This window comes from Sinocyclocheilus anshuiensis, unplaced genomic scaffold, assembly GCF_001515605.1.
Source record: "Sinocyclocheilus anshuiensis isolate Anshui unplaced genomic scaffold, SAMN03320099.WGS_v1.1 scaffold1393, whole genome shotgun sequence".
Classification (NCBI taxonomy): Eukaryota; Metazoa; Chordata; class Actinopteri; order Cypriniformes; family Cyprinidae; genus Sinocyclocheilus; species Sinocyclocheilus anshuiensis.
In genome coordinates, this window is record NW_015548343.1 from 1,314,771 (window position 1) to 1,325,636 (window position 10,866).

A 10,866-nucleotide genomic window follows, 5' to 3' on the forward strand; every position below is an offset into this window, starting at 1 on the left:
ACAAATATACAACGGTGTTTACATTTACATTTCTACACTATTCGAAGGTCCTGCTTCTCTCTGAATTTTCTCACCTTCATATTAACTCAAGTTTAGTGCCACAAAAATGACATACTTTGCCTTTTAAGTTCAACTTTATGGAAAAGCAAAGATGTTAAGCCACAATGCTATTAAAGAGTCATAAAATGTTAATTTTCTCAACTTTTTCATTTTTGTTTAGTGTCACAAAAATGACATACTTCATTTTATGGAAAGCTAAGAACGCTATTATAGAGCCACAAAACGCTTACAAACTCAAGGTTTTAAAATGAACCACATTGTCTACATATGAATATCAAATTTTGACATTTCAAAACACAATTTGAGTTCAAAATCCCAGTTGGACAGGCAAGATCTGTCTGTAAACTCACTCTGTCTCAAATAAGACGATGGGGTTTGCCCTCTACAAAACAACAGCTGTTTTTAATAGTAATTTCTTTATACTCATAACACTCCAGAGAGAATCTGAGCTATAACTGCCTCGTGTACACCAAAGCATGTTAAGCTGTAAATTACATTATGTTTATTGATTCCTGTCAAACTCAATTTCACACAAGTTGTTGGACACGGACTCTGACACATCCTGAGGGGGGATATAATAAGGCTATGATCCCTCATATCATGGGTACATTTCAAACCTGCCTGCCACTCCATCACAGTAATGAAGGACCGTGAAGCATGAAAATCAATTGCTACTGTGGCTTTAACATTGTGTCACCCAGATGTTGGCACAAAAGACACACACACACACACACACACCAAATACGACAGCAGTTTGTGAAGGATGTGAAGCTCCTTAAGCTTTCACTATAGTGAACGCGAATGTCTTAACAGTGATGTATAATGTGATACATGTCAGTCACACCTGAGCATAAGACTGGATGATGTGACTCTGGATCTCATCCATAGTGTCTGTTCCATATGACACAGTACCGAGATGGAGGCGCTTGAAGACCATCTCATTCTGGGTCAGAGTGCCTGGAAAAACAGCACACAAAGATTAAGATCAGGAGAAAAATCAATAGTTATTATAAAGCTTTGGATGGGCAGAGTGGTTTCAACACAAAGAAAGAGGGAGGAAATAAAACAAGGAAGAGAGAGAGAGAGAGAGAGAGAGAGAGAGAGAGGGAAAATCTAAAGATTTAAGGGAATAGCAAATAACTAAATAAAAAAAATAAAAAAATACCTGTTTTGTCTGTAAGCAGGTAGACCAAACGACCAAGTTCTTCTGGGATGGTGCTTGTCCGAACCACAGTACCTGGAATATTCTCATCCTTCATAATCATCCAGCCGTATGCCGACTTCCCCATGTCCAGGTTTACTCTTAGACTACACACACCCACATTCATAAATTTCATTCTAAAATATGTTTGTTCTTCTCATTTCACACTGCTGAAGCTTTGAAGATTTTGCTGTAATATTTTCACATTAGAGTAATCTGGGTGATAATATTATAAACATACCTGATGGGGATGATGTATGAAAATAAAACGACGAAACGGAACAGGTTTCGGAACCAGGGCCCAAGAAATCCCTGCAAAGCCACCATAACAACAGACAGAACCACCTGAGCCAGGAACAGAGCTTTTGTTAGGCGGTTTAACTCCAGGTCCAACAGCCCCACCTGCAGAGGAAGAGATGAGAAAGTCTGAGATAAATCAAATTTGAAAGTTTTTTTTATGCTTAAACAAGTGTTTAAAATTAAATTTTAGTCAACAAGTAAGAGATAACGTACATTCAGGTGGTCATTATCTCTTTAAATCAACTTGTGAGGGTGTATTTTTCAATAAATATTGGCTGACTGTACATTATTATGTGTATAACATAGCTGTTGATCCCTCATTAAATGTATAAATGGGCATGAAATTCTGATTTAAGTATTTTATTTACTGATTTAAGTGTTTTAATATGTGAAAATAAGCCATGTGATAGGTGAATGAAACTAGTCAATTATACATATTTATGTTATGCCACTGACCAATCAGAATTAAGTACTTAAAGGATTAGTTCACTTCCAGAATGAAAATTTCCTGGTAATTTACTCACCCCTATGTCATCCAAGATGTTTGTCTTTCTTTCTTCAGTCGCAAAGAAATTAAAGGGTTAGTTCACCCAAAAATGAAAATTAGGTTGTGTTTTACTCACCCCCGAGGCATCCTAGGTGTATATGACTTTCTTCTTTCAGACGAATCCAGTCGGAGTTATAGTCAAAATTGTCCTGGCTATTCCAAGCTATTCCATTCCGGAGCCATGTGAGACACTTTTTTTATGGATGGGCGCTTTTTATTTAACTTCTTCTGGACTGAAGCACTGGAGCAGATCTTGATGATGAAGATTATGAGGAAATAGAGGAGATCCTGGAGCAGGCACAGAGTGCACAGGATTTTGCAACAAGAGCCAACCTTTCGGTGCAAAACATGGTGCAGAAAGTTGGATTTTTTGGAATTCTAGCTTGTGCCTCTATCCCAAATCCCTTGTTTGACCTGGCTGGAATCACCTGCGGTCATTTCCTGATTTTTTTTTCCCCGCTGACTGCAATGATAGAGCTTGGAATAGCCAGGACAATTTTTAATATAACTCTGACTGGATTCGTCTGAAAGAAGAAAGTCATATACACCTAGGATGCCTCTGGGGGTGAGTAAAACACAGCCTAATTTTCATTTTTGGGTGAACTAACCCTTTAAGGTTTTTGAGGAAAACATTCCAGGATTTTTCTCCATATAATGGACTTCAATGGGAACCATAAACCAATAAACATTTATATACTTTTTAACCACAAATGCTCATCTTGCACTAGCTCGTCTTTACGCATTACGTAGTCACATTGGAAAGGTCACGAGTGACGTAGGCTGTAGTACCACCCCGTGTTTACAAAGCGAACGTGCAAAGAAAGTCAAATGCCCTTTACAAAAAAAGATAAAACAACGATGATGGATGATTGTGAAGTTGGAGGACAAATTGAGACGGAGTTTTTTGCCCTATCGTAACATTTTGAACTGTAGTACACAGACAAAGAGCTAACTGCGTGTGACCTTTCCAACGTGATTACGTCATGCGTGAATTTGCGGACATGCATCGCAGAACTAGTGCAAGACGAGCATTTGTGATTACAATTTGTGGTTGTAAATTTTTTTTTGGAAATTGACTACTCATTTCGCTAGATTAGACCCTTATTCCTCAGCTGGAATTGTGTAGAGCCCTTTAAAGCTGCACTGAAACTGCAATTTGGACCTTCAACCCGTTGGTTCTCATTGAAGTCCATTATATGGAGAAAAAACTCAAAATAATTAGTAATGAATATTCCCAGGGAAACTTATTTATTTATCATTTTCATTGGTTGTTTGGAACTAGGGATGCACCGATACCGATACTGGTATCGGTATCGGGCCCGATACTGAGCTCCTGTACTCGTACTCGTACTCGTTAAAATGCCCCGATACCAAACGCCGATACCACACAGCATGTGTTAAGTGCCATATTCAGACAATGAAACACCGACTACAGAACAACAGACAGCAGAATGGAGTTAAGGATGTCTACTACAAAGTATATGTATGCAATGAATATAACGTTAAACATTCAGCATTAACGTCTGTATAGCTGATGTGCGCGAGCTGATAAACAAAGCACGCTGAGTGGATTGAGCGTGCGGCGGCGCAGATGCGCGAGCTTGTCGAGTGAATATACCTTTCTCACAGACATCACTGGAAAGTTTGTAGTTCGGTCGGATATGTCAAAAACAAGAAATTTGGGACCAAAAATTATTCAGACCGAGTCTGGGAATAAACTGAAGTTCAGGTTTGCATGAAGCTTGTTGACAGCATGCCCAGGAGACTATATGCTGTCATTAAGGTTAAGGGCTGCCCGACTAAGTATTGATAGTTGTGTAAATACTGTCATACTAACAGCTGTCTAATTTTTCGTTCATTGTAATCTATTACATACCTTTCTATCAAAGTTATCTAACATTATCAAGCTGAATTTGTTCTGACACAGTTTAACTCTGAGTTCTTGTCATATTTTCCAAAAATAAAAGTATCGGTATCGAGCGAGTACTGGAAAAAGTGGTATCGGTGCATCCCTATTTGGAACACACTCAAAAAAGTTCCCAAAATGAATGAGTGGTTGATTTGGTTGAAGCGCTCTTATCCAAAGCATGTGATATCCCCTCTGAGAACAAGAACCTTGAGGGCTCCTCTTATCTGGAGTGATCCGAAATGTTACTCTTATGAAAAATAAAACAACATGCCTATAAGCCAGCACTGATCAATGCCCCCAGGCCTGTTCCAGACCGCAGACCTTTCTCATGCTAATAGTGTATGTGGAGGAGAGAAGAGATGAGAGGCATTTAACCAAGAAGCCCACTGTCGTCTCTCTGTGAAAAGCTCAGGAGGCAAAACCGGAAAAATAAAAGCAGAGCGCCTCTTCATAGAAACGGCCCACTGACAAAAGAGCTGGAGTTTTCCCCTTTTTCTCTCAAGTATGTCCCCTCAGCCAATGGAATATGTGGGAAAATTATGTAAAAAAAAAAAAGTTTTTCTTGTTTCCCTCTGGCGAGGGCCGACAGCGTGGCCTGCACGAAAACACTGTGGTCTTTCATCTAGGCAGCACGCTAATAAAAACAGCAACACATAACACCGTCCCCTGAGAAAAGGTCTCTGCGTGAAAGGGACGGGGAGGGGGGGTGGACAAATTGAACAGAAAAGACAAAAAAACAAAAAATGCAACCACAATTAATCCCCCAACTGGCTATGGCCCCCAGTCCCTGGAGGACTGAGTAAACTGGGAGACACTGGGAGAGAAGAGCTGCTGTCTGATTTATCAGCTGTAGTTTAAAACCTCTCCAATGGCCTGCTGCCCCACACCGAGCTTCATGCTTCAGCTAGTGAGCAAAAAGGGGGGAATGGAAGGATTAAAATTAAGAAAAATTAAGACAGAAGACATAGTTCCCCAGCTGAAAGGGAGGAATCCCCCTTTATGGGGGCAAAACAATGCAGAGGCTGAATTTTGCAAAGCTGGCCAGGGATCGGGTGAAGCCATTATTCATTCAGCCCGAGAGGAAAAAGCGACTCAATTACCTCAAGCTGAAGATGCTATCAATGAATTGAGAGTGCATATTTTACCCTATTCATCCGGGCCTCGTTTAAAGTGAAAGGAATGATTCAACCTGCCCTCGCTGCCTGTATGTTTTGTGTGTGAAATTTGATGACGACTTTGTGCATGCATAATGAATATTCATTGGTTGAAATCCATCAAGTATACAGAGGCTGTTACAACAATATTGCATTATACTAGTGCTCCAGAAACTGGATATGCAATACAGCTAAATGCCGCTGACAAGGCCTTGAGAAGTTTCTTCACTTTACCAAACAAACTTATCAACTAAAATTATCAGTGTTAAACTGAATTTTTATTCACTCTCCTTCCAGGAATGTTGCGAAAAAAAAACAAAAAAACAAAAAAAAACATTGCTTCTACATTGCTTAAAATAAAATAGATATAAAAAAATCCAACTAAGCCTCTACTTATATACTTATAAATAAAATGCATCCGAGCATCTACAATTGCTTAAAATACTAAAATATAACAGAGATTATAACATTTCAAGTAGTGAGCAGTGTCTGGTCAGGGAAGAGCTTTGAGAACCCTTTGCCACATCCTTCAGACCACCAAGGTTTCGATCCTCAAAGAGAATATCGCTCCATATTACGACAATGACAGACACACACACACACCGTGTAAAGTGATAGCTTATGTGCTGTCAGCAGCTTCTAGTGAGAGCTTAGAGCTTTGTTCAAGGAATGTCACAACAGATTATAAGAGGCGAAAACGTTCTCAGTGACTTTCGCCGAGTCGTATCGACTTTCCCGCCCCGTCTCGTTCCCTGTATTGGCACCTCTGACATCATCTCCTTGAGATATTGAATTCCACTCTCACACACAGCACATGGTAGAGCTATGAGCTCCACCAAAGCTGCTGCTATCACACACATCTTGCAGCATCCATGACAGGGTATGAAACACTTCATGACATGAAGAATAGTGGTTAACCAATATGGGTTTCTCGGATGCTTTTTGTGACAGGCTGATAGCTAATAAAATTATGTACACAAATTCGATAAAATTAAATGTACTTAATATATTTTAATAAACTTAATAAATTTAATTAAAACATTTACATCAATATTTACTCTAAAGTTGCTCAAAAATATTTCAAACAGAAAAACCAAATCAAGCATTAACAAATCTGACAGTAGAGCGAGCCAAATGATATTGCCAAAACGATGACTGTTTTCATACAGGTTTCCCCAAACACTCTCCTCTTCTGACTTTGAAAAAAAAATAAAAACTAGTACTAATACAGATGCTGAGCCAATTTTGCCATGTCAAGGTAATTGGGATGATCAAATAATGTTTGTATCTAATGTTTGGACAGCCCTACAATGTTTACACTTCTTGAAGAAATTAATCTACAATTAGTTCATTTATAGCTGACTTTTCATATTTAAACAATATTAAACTATAATAAGTAGAATACAGCACTTTAACGTCAACAAAATTACATCTGATTTCAGACAGCACTATGTACTATCTTAAGATCAAGCAAGTCATAGGGTTGTGATGACAGTGATGAAATTTTCCCACCGGTTAATCGACGTGTGACAACACCAGTAATACTGGTATCGCCCTCTTTTCCTCACTTTTCTTCCCTTTTAAATAGCTTATAAATGCCACTGCACATTTTACTTTCACTTTCAAATCAGCGGCATTCTCTACATCAATTGCTTGAATGGATCCAACAAAACAGTACAATGACAAACTCACTTATATTAAACATAGAACTATTATTAACAAAACGAATAAAAATACACCATGCTATAGGCCTAATATAAAATAATTTACACAAAGTTTAAATAAAAAAAAAAGAAGAAAATCAGCAAACACTGTGGAACCAAATAAATAAGAAATAGGCTATAGAACGTTTATTAGCAAAACGAATAAGAAAGTTGGAGGCACGGCATACACCTTGATGTCAAATAAAATAAATAAATTACACAAAGCTTAAATAAAGTAAAAATAAGCAAACACTGTGGAACCAAATAAATAAGAAATTAATATTTAAAAAAAAAAATCACCTTAGATAAACGGCAAGTCAACAGGCTTTTCAAAATCCAAAATATTGCCAAACAGGCGCTTTTGCATTTCTGTTTGGAACTAAATCTTCTGCCATCGTCTTGTCTTTCTCATTCTCATCTCATCTTGTCAGCCAGCTCGACTCACTCTCCTCATGTGATAAATGAAATCTGACTCCTACTCCTGCTGATCTGTGATGCGACTGTCGGTCGGCATGCTGCATTGAGCAGCCACATTCAGTTTTTAATTGTAGTGTCTGTTCTCTAACTGAACTAAATGATTTTTATTACTATAAAAAAAATCAAAACGATGGTGGTGGGTGGTGCCGCGATGGGCAAGTGATGTAGCCGGTATTGCGGCTTAACACTGACTATTGCAGCATGCCTAGCAAGTCATGAAAGGAAACAGAGATGGGTAGATAAATTTGATTAACTTTGGGGTCAGCACTTTTTTTTTCTAACAGTAAAGACATTTATAATGTTACAAAAGATTTATATTTTTAAAAAATGCCTTTTTTCTACTGTATCAAAATAGAGTAGAAAAAATAGAGCAGCCTTTTTTCCTACTCTATTTTCTACTTTTTTTTATCAAAGAATACTGAAAAAAATCTAATACAGTTTCCACAACAATATTAAGCAACAGAACTGTTTTCAACTGATAATAATAAGAAATGTTTTTTTGAGGATCAAATCAGCATATTAGAATGATTTCTGAAGGATTACGTGACACTTAAGACTGGAGTAATGGCTGCTAAAAAAAATTCAGCTTTGCCATTACAGGAATAAATCACATTTTAATATATATTAAAAAAGTAAACAGTTTTAAATTAAAATAATATTTCACAATATTACAGTTTTATTGTATTTTTTTAAATAAAATAAATGCAGTCTTGTTGAGCATAAGAGACTTCCTTTAAACAACAACAACAAACAAATCTTACCGACCCCACATTTTTTAACAGTAGTGCACATACAAGTAGAACAATGTTAGAGCTCTGAACCATGTGGATAAGTTTAAAAAAGAAAAAAAAAAGCCAAAGACAGCAGGGGTCAGTTAAGGGAGGGGTAATGAGTGTAATGGGATTTGACGTTTTTAAGTTTAATTTTACAGCATTGACGTCCACTGTATCTAATCATTAAGGGGAATTCTGCAGGATTAAGTCTCTGCCACAAATGTCACGCAAGCCCTTGGTTGGTTAATTTCCCTTTAGATTAATCTCTCTGGGGTTGTCCTTTCACATCGACTGGTCCAAATTCGTCACTAAGATCAGGGTTGAAAACCACCACAACTGTTTGCTATTTTTATTCGGTTCGTTTCAATTCTATATTGAAAGGTTAAAGGGAAAAACAGTCCCTGGGCAATGTCTAGTGCGTATTGATAATACAACTGTAGATATCACAGCTCATACTTATATGTCATTAAATTGTGTGTGTGTTTTTTTCCAAACAATTAGCCTTTGGGAGGAAAACTAATTAAAGAAACCAAGTATTTTACTTATAAACACAAACAAAGACAAACAAACCCACCTTGTTTTTGGACTGCGACGTGTTCAGCACGCTTCTCATTTCTTTTCCCGTATATATGACCACACCTATAACAGTACCTGTATAAAAAAAAACAAAAAAACAAAAAGACAAATTGGATGACTGATTGCAAACGGATGACAATAAATGAACAATTAGCTCAAAAAGTGTGTTTCCAGTTAACGGATGCAGCTGAGACTCAGACAAATGATTCAATATGTGGGACATCCAGAAATAAACCATTACAATGAGGCCTATTATAGTCAGATCAATGGTGCTGCTTTGGTAATGGACTGATTCATTAAAGTAAACTAATTACTGATGGAGTATGCAGCCTCACCACTAAACGAGGAAGCAGTGAAGTTCCACTTTTGTTTAAACACAGTAACACTAGCGGTGTAACAATATTCAAACCGAACCGAAGAACCACGGTACGTATGGCGAAACTCTCTTGGCCTACCTGCTGCTGAGGCACTTCAAACACGTATGGCCATTATGGTTTTGAATTGCTCGAATCACTTTGAAAAGGAAGGTACCATTAAGGGCAACAAATGCAGAAATCTGTCATATAGGCTACATAAAATTATAATGAAAAACGACTGTAAAAGAATATGCCATGTTTCAGCGCACTGTTATGGAAAGAATGCGTCCACAGAGTTATATCTTCATGACTAGCAGAGTCAAGTTCGCTTGTGCAGTCACTCACAGCCTTTTGTGAAACTGTAAGACAGTCTTCAATGCGCTCTCAGCCAAAGCGCACACAGCCGCCTCTCAAACAGCTCGCGATTCTTGAGTGTCAGATTTAGTTATTACATATTTGATTAAAATAATTTCCTTGTCTGGCTATTCCATTTTATTTATCCATGGCACGTGCATTTTTTTATATGTAGCCTAAGTAATGTTGTCCAATGACTTGTTTGCATTATTTTATTTTATTTAGATAACACTTTACAAAGCAACAATTTTTCTGTTTTTCTGAAAAAAGTCTCATTTGTTAATACATTAATTAACATGAACTAACAGAGAGCAATTATTATTTAATTATTATTAAGTTAAAAGTGAATCTAGTGTTCTTTAGCATTTCTGGTGATATGCCATGAACCTACCCCCACAGCAAACAGAACCAAACCGAACCGTACCGTGGCTCCAAAACCGTGATATGAACCGAACAGTGGCATTGCCATATCGTTACACCCCTAAGTAACACAATATAAAACGTGCTGCAACAGAGCTTAAATATTTCTCAATTTCTTTAAGCTTGACATCGTTTCATGTTTGGAAAGCAATGAATCCTAGGCTGCTCTCAAGGGGGTCTTTAATGGGCTAGGACTACAGGGCATATCGGTTACTCGCCCCATGGTGTTTTGTGTTGGGTCTGCTTGGCTGGATGAAATTACGTCACCAGACTGTGTTTTGTGGGGAGATATGGAAGGACTTTCTTTGGCTGAAGGTCACACCATGGTGGGGAATAAGAAGAACATCTAAAAACCCCTGGAGAACCAAGACAGGGGCAACCACAGATCAATGAAGGGCTGATCGCTGGCACAAACGCAGACCGCTTGAAGGAATAGTACTGCTATTATTGTTGGACTGGGATCAGATTCTAAACAACAGACCCCTAGGAGATGTCAGAGAAAACGTAGTGGCAAAAACCGATCTCGGGCCTGTTCTTTGGGGACACGTTTCATTGACACCGCAGGGACAGGACTGCAAAAAGCCAGACACTTTGGCTTCCCATTAACGGCTCCTCATATTTCTCTGCTCATGAGATTGTTTGAATAGTAGCAAGATGAGTCTGGCGATCTCAAGTGACAAACAAACGGGAGGGCGAAGGGGGTCTTGAGTGATGCTGGCAGATCGCCTCGGTATCAACGGCACACTCTTCTACAACACAATAAACTCAAAAGATATTTGACCTGTGATGAATATTTCAGACCTCTGAGGCTTGTGTTTTTCTTGTATTTCTATAAAAGAAATTTCGTGCTGGAAAAGACTTTGCTTACCAGATGCCACCACAGTGCTGGCCCACAGGGTGTTCTCAATACTCAAGCTGTCGTGGATGGGAGGGTCACAGTCCTCCTGGGGACAGAGGTCGTATATTAGTCCGGGTTTATACAGTCTGTTTTGATTTCATGGTTATCTTGCACAGGAAAGAGCGGTTATCAATTATG

The 10,866-nt window shown here is 38.3% G+C and overlaps 1 protein-coding gene across 2 annotated transcripts in view; it reads right to left on the reverse strand.

The window, feature by feature from the left end:
- LOC107656641 (probable phospholipid-transporting ATPase IIB) overlaps positions 1–10,866 on the reverse strand; it is a 53,843-nt gene that overhangs the window by 25,029 nt on the left and 17,948 nt on the right. For both annotated transcript variants that reach the window (XM_016444566.1, XM_016444565.1), the window contains exons 10-14: positions 10,699–10,774; positions 8,699–8,775; positions 1,503–1,663; positions 1,226–1,368; positions 905–1,017 (exon numbers count right to left, since the gene is read on the reverse strand). In XM_016444566.1, the coding sequence (XP_016300052.1) occupies positions 905–1,017; positions 1,226–1,368; positions 1,503–1,663; positions 8,699–8,775; positions 10,699–10,774 (570 nt within the window). The remainder of the gene's footprint in view (positions 1–904; positions 1,018–1,225; positions 1,369–1,502; positions 1,664–8,698; positions 8,776–10,698; positions 10,775–10,866) is intronic.